The 18,510-nt window shown below is 42.7% G+C and overlaps 1 protein-coding gene across 1 annotated transcript; it reads right to left on the bottom strand.

Annotated features, from left to right (window-relative positions):
- Positions 1–4,831: 4,831 nt before the first annotated feature.
- LOC116399656 (Krueppel-like factor 15) lies at positions 4,832–18,339 on the bottom strand. The gene is made up of 3 exons (XM_031876962.1): positions 18,168–18,339; positions 14,922–16,452; positions 4,832–8,202 (listed from the first exon to the last, which is right to left on the bottom strand). Exons 2-3 carry the CDS (start codon positions 16,373–16,375, stop codon positions 8,034–8,036), a joined length of 1,623 nt encoding a protein of 540 aa, XP_031732822.1. The 5' UTR covers positions 16,376–16,452; positions 18,168–18,339; the 3' UTR covers positions 4,832–8,033.
- Positions 18,340–18,510: the final 171 nt, after the last annotated feature.

Below are 18,510 nucleotides of genomic sequence, written 5' to 3'. Positions count from 1 at the left end.
AATTGACACATGTTGCAGGCTTTTGTAGGAAAACACACTGAAAAAGGAGCAGTACGTTTAATAGGATGTCGTACAAACCTTTGGATTCACCGCTGTTGCAACGGATTCAAACACCTTATACTCATACAAACTAACCGCTGTTGTTTTGTGAATAGGGCCCAGCAACAAAATTCTGGAAATGTTTTATGTGAAAGGGGCTGCTCATGGGGACTTTTCAGAGGAAAAGCTTTATAAATCCACAACCTGCCAACCAAAGAGTTAATGGAGACCACAACAATGAATAGAGAGTGAATATAGTTTGCCATATACACTCATTATTTGACTGTTGTCTTTGAGGCTTGTTTGCGCTGCATCCAAGTACCCAAACAATTATTGCAGGTTTAAGTTAAAACATCTTACGTGATTCCACATTCACAGCTACCAAGCAGGTAATCGTCGGTGACCCACATCACTAGTTTTAAGTAAAAATCAATGCTCCCCTGTGCTGCCGCCACAGTATGTCACACCGGTTAGTAAATGCTTTGAACATCTTCAGCTCGGGTCTGGCGGTCACGCTCCCAATCCCAACCTCATGAGTGCCGCAGCCTCTCTGGTCATCTGCCAGTTTGTTCTGCCTCATTAAAATCACCTCTAGCTGTCAAAGAGTCGTTCGGCTGAGGCAGAGCGAAAGAAATGGGAGAAGAAAAAATTGATTGATTGATAGCCTCCTCTCCACTCTGCCTTTGTTGTAATTCACTCTTCAGATGCCTGAAACATAAAACATGTGTTAATGTGGATGGATAGTAAAAAAAGGATTCCATCTAGATAATAGTGACAGATGGTGTTACTGTAAATTGGATGTAGATGCAGTGATGTATCCAAGAGCTTTCCATTCAGTGGGTGGGTGTTTTTCGTGCGTGTGGGGGTCGCCCTGCCTAAAAGTGCTTCTGACTTTCTTCGTCTGCATTGGCGTTCAGGTGTGTGTGTGACATACTGGTTTAGAGAGGTTCAATATATGTGAAACAAAAGCAGGCATTAGAAAGTGAGGGAGGAGGGCTCGTCTACAAGGTGAGTTGAGAGCTTGTTGCCCGAGGGAGACGGGTGCTTAAAGTGACAGCCCACCCCTTTTGCATACCACACTCCTACTTCTTTGAACTGCGGGTTCCATTGACTTGGCATCCCTCACAGTCGGTGGGTGTCAATCATCTCAGTGACAAATTGTCACTGTGCTCCGCTACTTGATGTGGAGTGTATGTTGGCTCATCCCTTCAAAGAATCGTCTCATGAAAAATGAATGAGCGGGAATGAAAGGAAGACAAATGGAAAACAAATAGGAATTTTGTTATTTATTTGTTATGCTCCTTCCATTTAGGCAACACAACTACGGTGGCAGCCGCAGTTAAATTTATGCAATGAAAACCATTTAAGTTAGCTCCATCGCAGCCAGCAACAGCATTGAAATGCTGCCTGTTAATGCATCATCATAATAATAATAATAATATAATAACATAGCAATTACATGAGGGATTCTGCTATTACCGTACTTTTACTTTTGATTTTGCACATAAACAAGCACACCGTTTTTGATACTCACTTGGGATTGGAGGCCGAACTCTTGTTTAAAGGAGCTTTTTTTCTTTGGCGCAGTTGATCAATGGAGTGATTTCTTTGCATGTCTAAGATGCTGTAACACGTAAGACAGTGCACGTGCCGAGCACAGACACACAAGGAACTGCAGATATCAGAAGTCAGACATGAAAATGCCAGTCAGCTAAGGCGATTCCATCCTCGGGAAGGTTCTTTGTGTCCACCCATTGTGTGGTGTCATGTGGGGATGATGTAAGACGTGGGCTCCCTGGAACACATGGGAAGCCAAATTGCTGGAGAGTGGACTCCATCCCTTCCTGCTGTCATAAATTTGTCTCTCAGGTGGCCGGTTTAGCTTGCCATTGTCGACATAATGGAGAATTCCTCCCTGCTCCACGTGAGTGTGTGTACAGCATGTATACTCTTAATGACCAGTCCATTTTGTATGCCTGCTGCACAATGTGTACAAGTCGGGTTTATCCTGCTTGTGCCCCTGTGTGTAAATGAAGTACCACTCCCATCATTGCAGTCTAAATGAAATGTGCTGGCATTTCACTGGACCTAGGAGACCCATCTGAGCAGGCTGTATGGTTATGTAAAGAACACTGTGTGCCTGACATCGAGCCACCATATGTAAGACACCTGTTACTGCTGCTTTGATTTTGAATTTTATAACATGCCTTAGGTGAACAAGGTCAATGTAAAATATAATTATATCAACAAATGTTACATTTTCTGTGACTGTATGTTTCTAGGCTCCTAATTGCTTATTGTTGTTGGTTTGATTTGACTTATTACTGTTGCAGTTGCAGTAAGTATAATTCTATCAATGTAAAATATAATAAAAGGGTGGCAACCTCAGTTAATTAATATTGGGAATTATGTAGAAAGTGGGGTTTAAGATGTATTATATAGAGTTACGGACAATCTTAGCTTGTGGTTTGAGCTCAATGCTAACATCTGCATGCTAACATGCTCACAACGACAATGCTAACATGCTGATGTTAGGCAGGTACAATGTTGACCGTGTTCATAATTGTAGTTTAACGTGTTAGCATGCTAACATTATTGTAATTGTCAGTAAACAAACAACAGAAAGCACAGCTAAGGCTTGGTAATGTAAAGAACAAGAAAAATCACAACCGTGTGGTAGCGGTGAAATTCGAGGTACAAGGTGTAAGATATGGCCATAATTTTAGTTAAAGACATTCAAAAAATGAATGACAATGTCAATAGAAGTTGAAGAGGGCACAGTGTTGATGTTAAGTTTTGTGTTGCAAAGGTATCTACTGAAATTAGCATGCTAACCAGCAAGCGCTGGCCCGTCCTGTCTTGTGATATCACTTGTACTTCGAGTGGCGATTGTTCGCCAGTGTATATAGCGTGTTGCTTTCAAATGCTGACAGTAGTAAAGGAAACATGTGCACCAAAGTTGTAATTTTAAAACTCTAGTCTTGCCATGTGAGAAAGTACAGTATAGGCAGCTGTGAAGGTAACAAATACATACATACACACGAGTTTGGCTGAAATTAATTAATTAATTCACGGCGCTAGATGTAAAAATATGCTGGTTTTACACATTTTGCTGGCCTCTTTGTGCTTGTACTGTAATACTTTAATATCACAACGTTAATGGTTTAACTGGATGACTTTCGTGGACTGCTGAGGTGAAGTCACTGAGAGTTTGTTCGCGTTTTTTCCTTGTTTTCAAATCGGAGATCAGGAAATGCATCGTGGGTACAGGGTTGTGGTTGTTTCAGGAGCTCAGAGGATACGCACTGGAAAATCCCCAGAACAAAGGAAATATTTTAGCTAGAATTCAAAGGGTCCTCGACATTGGAACAGTCCTTCAGTGATTCAATGAGGAAGCATTCTTGAAATATAGTTGTCGAAAGATTCTTCCTTGACAGTTCCTGCACGACACCGACTCTGATTATGACCAGCCAAGACATGTGGGAATGCACAAACATGTCTAATGTGAACCCCCTGGAGAATATGACTGTCACTTACTAAAATAAAAATGAATATTACGTCCAAGTGCTTGATTGCCAGAAGACTTTGTTTTACTTTTATGGTATTGAACTGTATTTGATTCTACTGTCGCATGTTCAAACATGCTCAGCTTGCCAACATTGCCAAGCAATCAGTGTATAAGTATGCTTAGGTTATCGGTGTCTAGTAAATATAAGCAACCTTTTTTCTTCTTTCAGAAAATCTTTGGACATCTGAAGAAAAGGAGCCCCGTTGCTGAACCTGAGACGAGCAAAAACCAGCAGAGTGTCGTTCAGATCCAGATGTGTTGAATGAATTCCTTCTGTTGCCTCCCAGATTGCCTCTGAGACGGCACTGGGTCACAAATCGACATGATCTATATCCATAACAGACACCGCGCACACAGACACTTAGCCGCTACTCTTTTTGTCCACAATGACTCGGCAAACCTTCTAAGAGGCAGAAAAACATCCAAAGCCATTATTTAAAAATGTTGTGAGGGAGGAGGGGTAAGTGGTGGGGTGAACAAGGACAAGTCTGGATGAAGGGAGTGCAGAAAAAGAAAAGGGGTATAATTTCCATGCAAATTTGTGGTATCATCATGTGGTACAAATCTTGACATTTCTAACATTTCCAAGCTTTATGTTCCTTATGCAACCTTACGGGAAACAGTTATTTTGTTTCTCTCACTCTCTGATATGTGGATAATAGGCACCAGGGCAATATGTTCATATGAGTCACCTAACCTTACTTTTATATATTGGATTTTTATTTTGACCTTTGGAATACATACCACAAAAGATTATGAAAAAGACAAAACTCTACTTTTTACAAGTTTCATCGAAGCTTATAACTGCAGTCGTTTTGCGTCATCACCGGCAGGTGTAGAGTCGCACAACGGCAATACAAGCATCTTAAGAAATGCAAAACACTGCATTGTGGGATTGTGAGCAAAGAGTATGTGCCATATAAACTTTTTATTATATATTACGTAAACACACAACTGGAGGAGGGTAAATACAGTGCACTTTTACTAAATAGGCAGTGATTTCAGACACATTAGCATCAGTTGCATATTGAGCTAGAACTGGACAACCAAGAATCACACGTGTTACATTTTCTTCCTACCTCTCCAGGTAACGAGTATCACTTTTACAAAAGATTTAACCATGTCTAAATCCAAACCCACTAAACCAGCCTGAAAATGTAGAAAACCATTGCATTAGAGTCTATGGCGCTGTCCCGATGCTACGCTATGATTGGCCAGTCTGTGTTTGAGGGGCGGGACTTAGCAAAGGCTCAATTGAGAGCCGTATTTCTCTGAGTGCCCGTTTAAGCTATGAGTAAAGTTTAACAATATTAAAGCCAGGCTGTGCAACTTTTGAAAATAGACCTCAAATTCATTATCTTCCATGTAAAAAGTTGAACACATAAACCACGAGACCCTCCTTTGTTCAACTCGATACACTTCGCCTTAATTGGTCTGGTGTGACCAGTTTATGGCGGCTAATCCCAGAATCATCACTTGTGGCAACGGTGGCCGCTGTTCAGCTGAAGTTATATTTGTGTTAAAGAATTTATGTTGGTGGTCTGTGGCGTTTGTGTGATAAATGCTGATCATGACTGTGAATAGTTCCCAGACAACAGAAAACATGTACTTGGTTTTGGGATTTTTATTGTAAATGTGTTTTACGTAGGAACAAAAGCAAAAATATAACATTTTAAGCAACTCTTTGCTTGTAATGTATTTACAGAGCACACACACCTTACTCATCACATGTTTCATAATACATTATGCTGTATTGCAATTTGCACCTGACCAAGTTACAGATTTGCATATTGGAGAATATGGCATCAATTCTGATCCATGGATGTGTTATGAAAACTGTCATGAGCATTTTATAATCATGTGTCGTGTAAAAACCTGACAAGATAAAGCATGTTACCACATCTTTCACTATATATTTGAATTATCCCATTATGTACGCTTTCTTTACATATTCTTTAAAAGAATCTTTCACAATCACAGAAATCACCAGAAGAATAATTCAGATCTCCTTTTCAGATGCATATACAGTATTTACATACATTCACGGGCTCACACGTGACACCCATTCAGAAAAGTGTTTCTCCTGATTGTACAGAAGGAATGCTTGACATCGATGTTACACTTCTTCCATACAGCGTCTTGTTCATCCGCCACGTACCGATCACTCAAGGGGTTCGTCAATCGATGTAGGTTTCGCGAATCAAACATTCCTCTTTTAAAAAAATATCGGCACGGATTATCGTTGGCTGATCCTTAACTTCATAGTACACGAAAAACTACGTCTGAGCTCTGTGCAGCAGGCATTTTGCGTCCCTCCCATAACACATTTGGTTTAATTCAACTGAGATGCACAATGATACACGCTAAAACAACATATACGGGGAAATGTAATATGACAAAAAACAAGCAGAACAGTCACTTTTCTCTTACAGTATGAGACCAAGGCATCTCATTTCATGGAAATAGATCCGATATGTTCAAGACCAGGGACAGATGAAATTTTAAATGATCTCCAATTTCCTATATACCTTGCAGCATATGCTGTAACAAGTAATAAGACCAAAGTAAATGTTCTATGTAAACCAATTAGTTTATTTTATTAAATGAATTTGTTGAACTATTGACAATTGACTAATTTAAAAAGAGAAGAGGCTTCAATGGAAAAGCCATATTTTACTTGCCTCTTACAAAAGTACAAAATACTGATATTAAAGCGAGTCTATGTAACTTTTGAAACAAACCAAGCACATTGATTTGTTTTTACAAAAGAAAAGTTGAATTTATAGACCATAAAGCACTCCCTTTCTAAAGTCAATAAACTTAGGCGTTTTGCTGATAAGGCCTCAAGCCAAAGTTCTACTTTCTACCTCCAAGAAGCTACAAGCGTTAGCGTAGCAATCTACTGTGCATGTGTGGAACGCCTCCTCCAAGCAGACTGTATACGCATCCGTTTGAGAGGATAAACGAGGCTCTACCTGGTCTGGTATGACCAGGAGCTTATGGTGGCGAATGTTTGCTAATACTTTGTGTTTCTTCTTTACTTACTGTAAATATCCTGTAATTGTCATTTGTGGCAATGGGGGCTGCTGTTCAGCTAGTTACATAGGCATATACATGAAGCTGATCTGGGGTGAATTTGTTATTTGATGTTGTAACGGCACATACTTCCAGCATCAGCAAGTGCAAAAAAGAATCCACTTAGATTTGATATGTAAATTATTTCATTTCATTTGATATGCAAAAAAATGATTCTGTATTCACATTAAACAGAAGAGGGACAAAAAAAAAATTGATTTGGCAGGAGAGGAGGCAAGAGATTTGATACGTTCAAGACCACCAACCTTTGCTTGTGCCACTTGTGACAGCAGTGACATGAAGTAAGTAATGGTTATGGCATCACAAAACCAGAAAACAAATGTTATCTATCACGAGCTGAAGACAGAAGAACAAATTTGTTTTGAACATTGGATTGAAATAATTCGCAGATAATCATTGGATGTGGCTGCATCCCAATTTAGTTTTGATCCCCAAAAAAAGATACCAATGTTCTGAAGAAACTCTCTGGACCAGATGAGACAAAAATAAAGAATAGCCAGAAATACAAACTTTTCACATATGCCAGTGCAAATTACATAATGACATGATGTTTGCTGGTGAGCTGTAATTCAACATGAGCATTCTCCTTGTGTTTGAGGTTACTTCAGTGTTTTGTTTTTTTCCTGTTATGAGACTCAAAGGCAATAAAGACAGTATTCAAAGCTACAGGAATGTTGATGCATCAATCACTCTGCCGTCAATCGGGGACGAATTACACCAAGGCCCCAACAGTTCCCCATGTCCAGTTAGCTCTTGTTGCCGGGCAACAAATTCAATTTCAAGCCATCAAGCGATGCGTTTTTGCTAAACAACATTTGCCTCCAGGAAGGTAAAAAAATAAAAGTTGGGGTTTTAGCACACCCCTTAGCGATGCATTTAATTTTATTCATGTAAGGCTTTTGACTCCAGCAATAACAATAACACGGATTTCAAAGTGTAAAACTACTCTGAGTAGCAAATCTTTCCTCAAATTAGATCAGCTAAAAGATTTGAGTGAGAAAAAAAAAAGTTGTTATATACAAGAAGCTTATTCCACCTCTGAGGGTGTTGTGTCAAGTAACAGTTTTCTGTTTCACTTTAGGTTTTTTTTTTTACAGTCTTTTCCTCACCACCCAATAAATTATAACAGTACCAAGGATGTACGTCACGCGTACACGTTAGAACATAAACACACCAGCTCAAGAGTCCTACACAGACCCCTTTAAAAAGGTGTTTGGACTTTCAAACCCCCCCACCCCCCCGCTGTCTTTCGTCACACACAAATACACAAACACATACCCCCTCCCCCATCCCCACTCAGCGTCAGTCTGTCAGAGTGGGGTCATAAGAGTCAGTTTGCAGAGCGCCCTGTCCTGCTGCTTCGTGGAAAGCGGTGGACTTTGAGGTGTTTCGACAGGTGATCGCTGCGGGCGAACTTCTTTTCGCAGACGATGCACTGGTATGGTTTCACTCCCGAGTGGGAGCGCCGGTGTCGGGAGAGCTCGTCGGACCGGGAGAACCTGCCAGAAGGAAAACCCAGGATGTGATTTATCAGATGTATTAAACACATTTTTTTGGAACATCAAGCATCGCTTTAATCCCCCGTTATTGCTTCCAATTTCTGTGTTTTATTCCCTAATCGCAGTCGATCAAAACTCTCACGGAATTTCACAGAGGAACTAGACTGTTGCGCTCTCATTTGAAATACTCCAAATTCTATGGTTAAATTATACTGCACTTCCTATAGTCACGCTTCAAACAGCCAAATAAAGTAAAATCCATGTCAAGCAAGTTAAAGAGCCATCCCATATATAACTCAGGAATCTATTCCTGGCCTGCTCTGCTCCAGTCTCTGTGGGCTCAAGCCAGCTTTGAGTATCATGACAGTGAAGGGTTAAGTGGTTGATAGCATAGTGCCTGTGGGCCAGATGTGTGTGTGTGTGTGTACCTGTATGTATAAGTGAAGCTGTTAAAATTAGATTAATCGTTAACACAGATTAATTTCCCATTTTCCTATTTCAGTATTAGCGGCGGGCTGAAGTCATGAAGGCGATAACTCACAGAGATATAAAGATGTCGCTCATGGTTATTTCAAAGCATTTCCACTCTAGAAGTGGATTACATAACCTGCCTCTTCATAATTGTAATGGCCCAATAAAAAGAAGATAACTGACAGAGCTTATAAAGCCCAAGCGTGGAATTTGAAAAGCAAGGAACCTCAAAAAACAAACAGCCTTTAAAAGTCATTTGGTTAATTGTTTGGTATTGAATTCTTTTTATTTTGCCTATAGTCAGAAAGCCAGAGAATATCTTTTCCAAAGACTGTTACACTTAGATTTAAGCTTTACCTGGGCTTACTTTTGTTTGTAGCCCTGCATCTGTTGGCCTTTTACATGTTCAGGATATGTTCTTATAACTGAGTAGTATAGATAACTAGTCAACATTGTGACCAGACTAATGCTGCGGTCACATGGAGTCAGGCAGTGAATCATTTTGGTGAACGACAGCAAGACCGTAAAATTAGGTGAGGCCGGCAGAGAGTACCAGCAACGGTACCGGAAGACAGAATTACTTTTGTTTTTGTCGTTTTACACGACAGAACACAACCTGATGTTACTTAGCACCCCCGCACAAGGGGAATGTTTGCGATTTACTTTTTAAAGAGAAAGCCGCATATTTTTGAATGCATAACGAGACTAATTATGTGAAATAACAGACAAAAAGGACATACGATGATATACGTATATTGCTATCGTGAGGGAAATAAATATATTCAGTATGATTCTATCGTTTTGTCCTGCCATCCCGTTGAACTGTTTTTCCCATATCACCCAAAAGGTGTTGTCCATCTGCCATCTACCGTCTGGTTCCATGTTGTTGCAGCATAAGAGTCTACGGGCACACTTGTGAGACTGCGTTAGATGAGTTAAATGCTAATGTCAGCATGCCGACATGCTCACAATGACAATCAAACGTGGACTGGCCATCGAGAAGTTCAGGAAGACTCCGGAACGAGCGATCCATTCCAGGTCGGATCGGTTGGTGGTCATAGAGAGTTTTTTACATTCTGATTACAGTAGTTACTGTATGGTCCTCTGCCGTGGTATGCAGCCACAGGCAACACAAAGCGGAGAGGCCTGTCTAACAATTTCAATAATAAAGGAGGATACGAACGGTTGTCATTCATTGCCAAAAGAGTTTAAACTCGCCACATAAAAGGCCTGCCCATCTCAAAGTCTCTGGCTGAAGTTCCGCCTCCGTACGTCCCTGATGACGATGCTAACATCCTGAAGCTAAGCAGTGCTATTTATTGTGTTTACCATCATTATTTTGTGTGTTAGTATGCTACCGTTGCTAATAAGCCCGAAAACACAGCTGATGCTGTATCTGCTCATAAACCAAAGCATTGGACAAACTACAACCTGATTATGGAGCTAGAGGATAAGTGAAGGTGTCGCCAAACTTATTCCAATTTTTCCCAATGGGAAATGAATGTTGTACCCAATTTCTTGGCAATCCATCAAAATTGTTTTTGAGACACATCACCGAAAGCCACAAATTGGAACCACATGGCGGAGCTACAAGAAAGGTCAGGGCATCACAAAGTCTTTAGGACCATGAATGTCAGTACAAAAGTCCATCTAATAGCTGTTGAGATATTCTGACCGTCATTGCCCTCCATAAAGCCACGTCAGTCTGTTCTGAGTGAGTCTAGGTCTATTACAAATACGCATGTTTTCTATATAGTTGAGCTGGAGGGATATATTGCTCATTTGAATCTGTTTTTTGGAGTCTATGCGACAGTTTGCATGTGCTGCAAGATACTTGCTCACTAGCAGAATAAGATGAAAACGTACTCTCAAGTTAAAAAGTTGGTAAATGTTGCCTACTAAACTGTACAATTATCGGACAACAGTAACATTTATTTGAACTTGGGGATTTGGCCCCCTAACGGATGAAATATTTACTCTGCTTTTGGCTCTGTTTTGGTCCCCACCAAAACCTTTATTATCTGTAAGTCTTCAGCAGCTAAATGTTCCACTTTGTTCACCAGTTAGCTGCTAACTTTGCCTCTTTGGTGCTGGGCAAAAATCTGTGGCCTGCTGCTGCTGGAAACGTTGATGAGAGAGGTGGGAGTGAACCAAAACCAATCAGGTAAAAACAACAAGCTGAAAGACGTTTTAAAGGGCCAGCGTGTAGCATTTGGCGTCGTCTTACAACTGACTGAAATTTCTCCTGTATTCCAAGCGTGTAGTAGAACACATTGGCCGACCAGAACATGAAAGGCCCTCTCTATAGCCAGTGTTTGGTTTGTCCGTTCTGGGCTACTGTAGAAATATGACGGTGCAACATTGCAGACTCCGTGAAGAGGACCCACTCCCTATGTAGATTCTATGGTAAAGTAAACACAACAATTCTTATTTTCAGGTGATTATACACCAATTGCCACAAACTGTACCTTTATCACTCCATAGAGCTGCGGAGAACGGTTGAGAATTATCTTTGGGTTCGTCAGTTCAAGCAACCCTTTACATCTGATCCATTCTAAAAAATAAAAGTATGCAGCTTTGGTGGAAACGAATTCTTTCTACAACAAGTGCCCTTCTGGCAAAATGACTTTGTCTGTCACATGCGTGTCTCTACAGATGCTACGGATTAGCAGGGTTACTTATTCTACACCAAGAGGCATGTCGTTGTTAAAGTTAAAATCTGAAACCACATCAGTCTCTTTATGCTCTGCACTCTACATTTGTTCCTTATGGTAATCTGCATGTGTCGCGCATCCACACATTATACCTTAAAGCTGTACTGTATTAGCTTCAAGCCAGGGCATGATAGAAACCATGCAGCTATTCTGCTGACTTCAAACTGGGCTTGAGCCCAACTACAACATACTGAACTGGGGAAGATCTTTCAACACAACATGCGTTTAGGACTTGTACAAATACACTGATTGGTCTTCAAATCCAGGTTTCTTTTGGGGGTGGGGGGTGGAATTGATCATCTGCCAGTTGTCATAGTTTTTCACTTGCACCTTGAGTCCTTGGGGCGTCTTGGCGGGGCTGCAGTGCAACACATAGTACACATTTTAGCGTGGGCGCCGTGGGAAACATATGCGCAGGCTCTGTTCTGGCTTGTTCCTAAACTGAGCTCTCGGGTCTCTGCAGCCGAATAGACCACAGTGAAAACAGCTGCGTAAGGGTGGGGCTGTCAGGTTTACACCTGGCAAATTACAATGACAAGAGATGTTGGCAAGCGCACACTGTACCGTAGCTTTATCTGTCGTCTTTTATTGTCCTTGTTTGTCCCGTCAGTTCGAAGACATTTACATCTCCCGTCACTGTGTTTATGAGCGGCTCAATTTCAACTGTGTGTAAGTTGAATTACATTAATGTGTGACAGCACTAATCAATGATAGAGCAAGGCTACATACAAGTAGCCATAAAACATCTTCTGATTGGTTTCCCAAAGATGGATTTCTTTAAACCAGAGGAGCTGACTTCCTGAATTTGTTCTGAAGCAGGACACTGGATGCTTTCTAGCTCCGCCACAGGCTTTTTTTTTCTGGAGGGACCTAGGAGCGTCGATAACATATCACAGCTGACTGATAGTCAGCTGAGCTCTAAGTGCCCAAGTGTGTCGCTAAATCAAAAAGTGACAGCTCCGTCACCACCCAACAACATTGTCTTGTTGTAACAACGGATGCATCGACTGACAAGGACAACACGCCAGAGCACCGATGACAGCTGCCGTGTTATTACAGCAAACTGTTTTGGTTCCAGACCAGTCCGAAAAACTCACGCGGGAGTCTCCATGCAGGTCTGAGCTGAAAATACTGTTGCCTGCATGTGTTCCTTTTAAGTGTTGACATGTGACTTTGTCCGTGCATCCAGATATTTACATAAGCATAACCATAAACTAACTATAGCCAGAGAGAAAGAGGGGGGTACCTTAAAACTTTGGAAAGAAAGAAGGAAGAAACATAACTTCCACTGAGTTATAGAAAGCCAATGAAATACCACTCCTTTCTACCCCAGAGGGGCAAACACATGGATCTATTCTACAGTTACAGAGGGTAAGAGGTGCTTTACTCCCAAGCTCACCTCCATTTCCTGGGGAGAGGAGCAAGGAAAGGGCAACTGTATAGTACAGTATATTACTGCTGTCATGTGAAGAATGCAGAAGTGTAGTTTGGGGAGGACAGAAATGCAACCCAGTCACCAGAACAAATGTCGGCACAGTATGTTCCTGCAAACCATGGAAACGTTTCAAAAATACATTTTTGTAGCAGGCTTGCAGAAACGCACAATGTCAATGCCAACATTCTGAAACAATTGGTTAGGTTACGGCAAAACAACTACTGCAAAAAATAGCAACCGGCCATGGGGACTTTCTTATGTTAAGTAACAACCGACTACGAACAACCCTGATCTTGTTCTGTCCTGTCCTGTGTTTGTTCGACACCCCTTCCTCCTGCCCTTTGGTGGACCTTCTTGCTTCTCATAATTGTTATTATACCCGGAACCATTTTTTCTTGGTCACTGGGTGTTTGCCCAAAAAATAAATAGTTTGTCGTTTTATTGCAGAGATGATGGATACTCCTCTCATATTAGCATAAGATGGCTAAACGTATTTCCCAAAATGTCACATTTTTTGTAATTGCATAACAGGGGAAAAAAGCATATGCTACAAAATGCATTTTACACATCAAGTCTTTATGTGACCAAAACACACGTTTGCCATAAGCCAGCTTTTAAAAAATGCTTAAAGGGTCTAATGATTTTTTTTAGACCCTCTAGAATAATTATAATAATATAATATGTTTACAAATACTTGAATGTAAATCCAGACATAACGCACATTGTGAAAAAAAGTGTCACATCAGGAGGGTTTTAAGTGGCTGCAGGCTTTCAGAGCAGCGTCCTCACAGAGTGTTGTGTTGCAGGGAGAACTATACGCTGAGTTGGACTAACTCTCTCACAGGCACATTTGCGTTACTCTCCTTACCTAAAGCTAATACAAATTCTAACCTCACCCGTAGGCTCATTTCAAACTTAACCTGTTAACCACATGTTGCTTAGCCTAACACAACCCTGCCTCCATCCAAACACATGCACTCTCGGGCAATAGCTCCATGTAATGGAATCCAAAAGTCGGAATTTGTACTTTGGATGGACGAGTGCAGATCAGGATTCTAGATGAAAAGCAATGATTGCCGGAAAGAAAAGTACACGTATGAAGTAGAAAACTATGAGCTTGATCCTCCGCTGCGTGAATGTACGTGTGTGTGTGTGTGTGTGTGTGTGTGTGTGTGTGTGTGCGTGTGTGTGTGATGTGGGCGCAGACAGTAAGCAAACAAGTGGAATAACTAGCAGGGGGCAAAGTCTGCATGCAGAAAACTTCAAAAGGCATTCTGTCTAATCTACAACTTGAACCATGGTACAAAAACACAGATAGTGGAGACACAGCCAGCATGTAGAATCGAACTGATTGTGACAGTCTTGAATAGAATTCAATGTAGTTTTCCTTAAGATGGAAACCACCGTCACCATCCCCTCCCATCCATAAACTAAGCCTTTATCGAAGGGGAGACACTACAGGTGAATAGTGTAAAAATGTGTTATGGAAGCAAAATTGCCCAAACTTGTCCCTGAACACTTTGATGTTCCCATGAAACTAAAAGTGGTGACGTCAAAGATCTGCCCATTTTCCTGTTCGATGAAAAGGTATGAAAACCTTCCAAGTGTCATTTCAGCTCTCAGAGAGGAGTTCAATGAAAACAATAACACTTTTCCATCCAATTGTATTAATGGTGGATTAAGATCTGTCCTTTCCTTCATCACTCTTCTTGCCATGGAAAACTAATTTCCTTGTGTGCATCTCTTCAAAGTCTACTCACATCGGAAGAGTGATGTATTAGATTATCAACAGCTATCTGTATATGAGTCCACAGCGGAAGTTGATAGTCCTGGTTGCTGTAATCTCTGTAGTATAGATAGAACACTTCCCCCTACAATTGCATCACTCATTTAGCTGCACCTTCTATGTACTGTATTCTATCCTCCGACCAATCTATCCATTCATCACCATTCACCAGACTTTGATCAGTTCAAGGTTGCAATGTGTGTAAATCTGAAGGTAGCAAGAGTGTTCTAATACATCTTCATCTTTCCAGTCCATGACTGCTCTCATCGGCATCATTTGATTTGATAAAAAAAGGACACTTGGTTCTGCTCACCTCCATCCACAGCCAGGCCACGTGCAGGCGAAGGGCTTCTCCCCCGTGTGCCTCCTCAGGTGGGCTTTAAGGTGGCTGCTCTTGGTGTACATCTTATTACAGCCGGGAAAAGAGCACTTGTGCATTTTAATGAGGTCCGCTACTGCGCTCTTCTGGTACCTCTGACCTCCGACGAGGACCCCCGCAGTCGGGCCCCCGCCGAACCCCCCTTCCCCGAGCCCAGTGGGTTTGGCAGCAATGGGCACCGGCGCGATCCGGACAAATTTGGGGGACACGGTGATCCCGTTTTTGCTTGAGCTGGTACTGTTTGTCGCCGAAAGCAGCTGAGGCACCAAGGCAAAGGTCTGCCCCTGGATGTTGACCAGGAGTTGGGCAATTTTGATGTCCGACGGGGCCTGGGCTGGCTGGGTTTGGGTTTTTGGGGGTTGGGTTTGCTGGGTATCTGAGATGGCACTGGGGTTGGGCTCTTGTTTGATCTGGATGGGCTGGATTTGTAGGATGACAGGCACGCTGGAAGCGCTGATACCTTCTGGTGGTGAACCACAATCCTCATGTTTGATCTCGTCAACGCCACGAGGAGAACTAAAATCCACTGCCGATGGCGAGCTGTCCATGTCCGATGCACATGGTGTGTGTTTGTTCTCTGTGTAGGCGGAGAGCGGTGAATGTGCCACGGGCACAGTCTGATCCGAATTCCGTGACACTGATACAAATTCTCCTGCTATAGTTCTTGAACCTTTCGCCTCAGCATCCTCTGGCATTGGTGACAGTGCCTCATCGCTCCCCTCCTCTTCTTTCTCCAATGCCACCGCCATGTTCTCTTCCAGGAACTCCTCAATCTCCTCCAGGGTGGGCTGAAAGAGGAGCGCCGCTGGATCCTGCATCCCATCCAGGAAGACGGGGAACTCGTAGCAGTCCTCTTTGGCGTGCTGCTGGAGGAGAGTCAGCCGCTGCTCCCTCTTGGACTCCCAGGCCAGGCCCATGGGTAAAAGAGGGGTAGATGGGGATGAAGAACAGGAGGGGGGGGATAGGGAGGAAGATAGAGAAGAAGAGTGAGAGCTGCTACGAGGGAGGGAGGCCTGCAAGAGGAGGAGGTCCAGCAGGCTTTCTTGACTCTCTCCTCCCGAGGAGCTACAGCTCCCGCTGCTCCTGCTGCCCCTGCATTCGTATTTGGCATCAAGGACGTGCCGCAACGTCGGCGACGAGGCCTCGGGGCTCGAGCAGAGGGAGGATCGAGGGCTAGAGGAGTCGCTGAGGTCATCCTCAGAGGGGCGAGGGGAGGAAGAGAGAGTCTCCCCTTGGTAGGGGTGGTGGTCGTAGATGCACGCGTCGGTTACCATGATGCCCGGCAACGTGCCACCATTAGCGTGGTGACAGAGGCAGTTGTAGTCCGACCCCGGGGAGCCGGTGCAATACAGGAAGGTCTCCTCACCAAGCGGCAGGTGATCCACCATTCCTTTGCTCTGCTCTCAAGATCAATCTGTTCTGCTGGAGATCGGCCGAGTGTCGACGAAAGAATTCTGTCTTCTTTCTGCAAAAGAGAAAAGAGTTTTATCATCATGGCTATGACAGAAATGTGTCTTTGAATTTGACTGCATACCAAAACTACAAAAAAAAAAGGAGATTTTGACCACCTACTCTGTCTGTGCTTCATTTCATTTACATTTTAATTATAACTTCCCCGTTAGCAGGTTTGTGCACTGGGGTGATCATCATTCACAAAACAAAAACAGCATGGCAACCCAGCAACAGTGTAGTCAGGTTAGTCTGAGAAACAGGGTTAAAGTCTACAAGACAGTCTCCTCAAGATTATACTGTATCACAATAAGTAAACCTGCAGAAAGACGGAAAATGTGTCATTATGTTTTGCTCTCTACACACTATACCTGCTGCTGGTTTAAGAGGTCTGCAGCTGATGGCACTTCAAAAGGAGAGCCAACCACTTCTGATGGAAGCGTAATTTGAAGACTGTATGTGTGTGTGTGTGTGTGTGTGTGTGTGTGTGTGTGTGTGTGTGTGGAGACGCTGCAACTGCTGGTTCAGACTTCAAGCTGACCATGTAGGATCAGGGGTTCCCATTTCTCACTGCTTCCAACATTAAAGCCATGTGGTTTTGCTGATATTTAATAGTGTGTTTCTATCCCTTTCCCTCTAAGTGGCCCTTAGCCCCCTCCCAAACAAATAAAAATAAAAACACAACAACAACAAAAATGTATTGCAATGCTACATAACCTTTGGAGACATACACAGCGATGTGCTCTCAGAAATAAAAATAAAACTGCAAAGTTCAACCTGAAAGCCTCCTGCAGACTCCCAAGGGTGTGGTTACAACATAAACTTATATTTCATCACAGTTAATCAACAGATTTCAATGGGATGATGAGTGAAGGATTTAGTGTCTATTTTTACCCAAGCAACAATGCATCTATATTTAGCATGGATTAAAAAAACCGCCAGACATTATCAAATGGCCTTAGATGCCATCAACGTCTTATGATTAAACATGACCAAAAAATCACTCCACTCTAAATTGCCACATGTGTATTGCATGAACCGACAAATATAATGAATGGCTGTGCGCCCTCTTCTGTTAAGCTGAAAAGCTGCCGTTTCGCCAAGTGAAGCCCAGAGACCTCCATAAGGTCCTCACAGAGAGGAACATCTCTAGATTCATTTGATTATTATTAGTACTTCATTGACCTTGAGTTTGGCGATCAGAATTGCATTAAAGTTCTTGTGCGGTCCCCCTCCACCCCACCACCACCTTCGTCAATGCAATTAGTGATCTACCGCCAGGGGGGGCTGGGGTCTTGGCTAAACCCTCGTGGGAAGAAAAAAAGTTGAGGAAGAGAGTTTGAGAACACCTTGGCTCGGTTCCAAGTCACTTTCCTTACTGCGGAAACATCGGCGAGGCTTTGACAGCACGGCGCTCCTGGTCTTCACCAGGCATGCATGCGTAATCAATATGGTATCTATGACATGTTTAACATCGTGACTAGTCACATCACAGAAAAAAACTTCCAATATTAGATTTACATGATTATAGATAGTGTAAGCGCAGCAGCAAGCATGGTGCATGAAACATTAGGCGTCGCTTCGGAGCGCGCATATGTACAAGACACCAAAAACCTCTCCAATCACAGCTCTATGGAGCCACGCGTCCCCGCTGTGCTCCACAACAGAGAGATGGACAAGCACGCGCAGGCACAAACAGACAAAACACCAGCCTCCCCTGCTTAGACTCACTCGTATGTGTGTGAGGGGAAAATCCCGTACAATAATCCAGCTCCTCCTGCGACGTGCGCTCCACTCTCTTGAAAGCAGCTGTCAGTGCGTAATAGCGCGTAATGGCAATGTAACTCCGCGACACGGTCTTTGCATTGCTCTACGCCTCCACATTCTCTCTCTCTCTCTCTCTCTCTCTCTCTCTCTCTCTCTCTCTCTCTCACACACACTCTCTACTTTAAACCTCTCTCTCTCTCTCCCTCTCTCTCTCTCTCTCTCTCTCTCTCTCTCTCTCTCTCTCTCTCTCTCTCACACACACACACTCTCTACTTTAAACCTCTCTCTCTCTCTCCCTCTCTCTCTC

The sequence above is a fragment of the Anarrhichthys ocellatus genome, unplaced genomic scaffold (assembly GCF_004355925.1).
Source record: "Anarrhichthys ocellatus isolate YVR2014 unplaced genomic scaffold, GSC_Weel_1.0 scaffold120, whole genome shotgun sequence".
NCBI classification, from domain to species: Eukaryota; Metazoa; Chordata; class Actinopteri; order Perciformes; family Anarhichadidae; genus Anarrhichthys; species Anarrhichthys ocellatus.
This window is presented reverse-complemented; position numbering and strand designations above follow the sequence as displayed.

Bases quoted from the DNA above. Each gene is read 5' to 3' on its own strand.
- LOC116399656 (XM_031876962.1), bottom strand. From the start codon at position 16,375: ATGGTGGATCACCTGCCGCTTGGTGAGGAGACCTTCCTGTATTGCACC. The intron at 8,203-14,921 runs GTGAGCAGAACC...TCCTTCTGGCAG, and splicing joins TGGCCTGGCTGTGGATGGAG to GTTCTCCCGGTCCGACGAGC.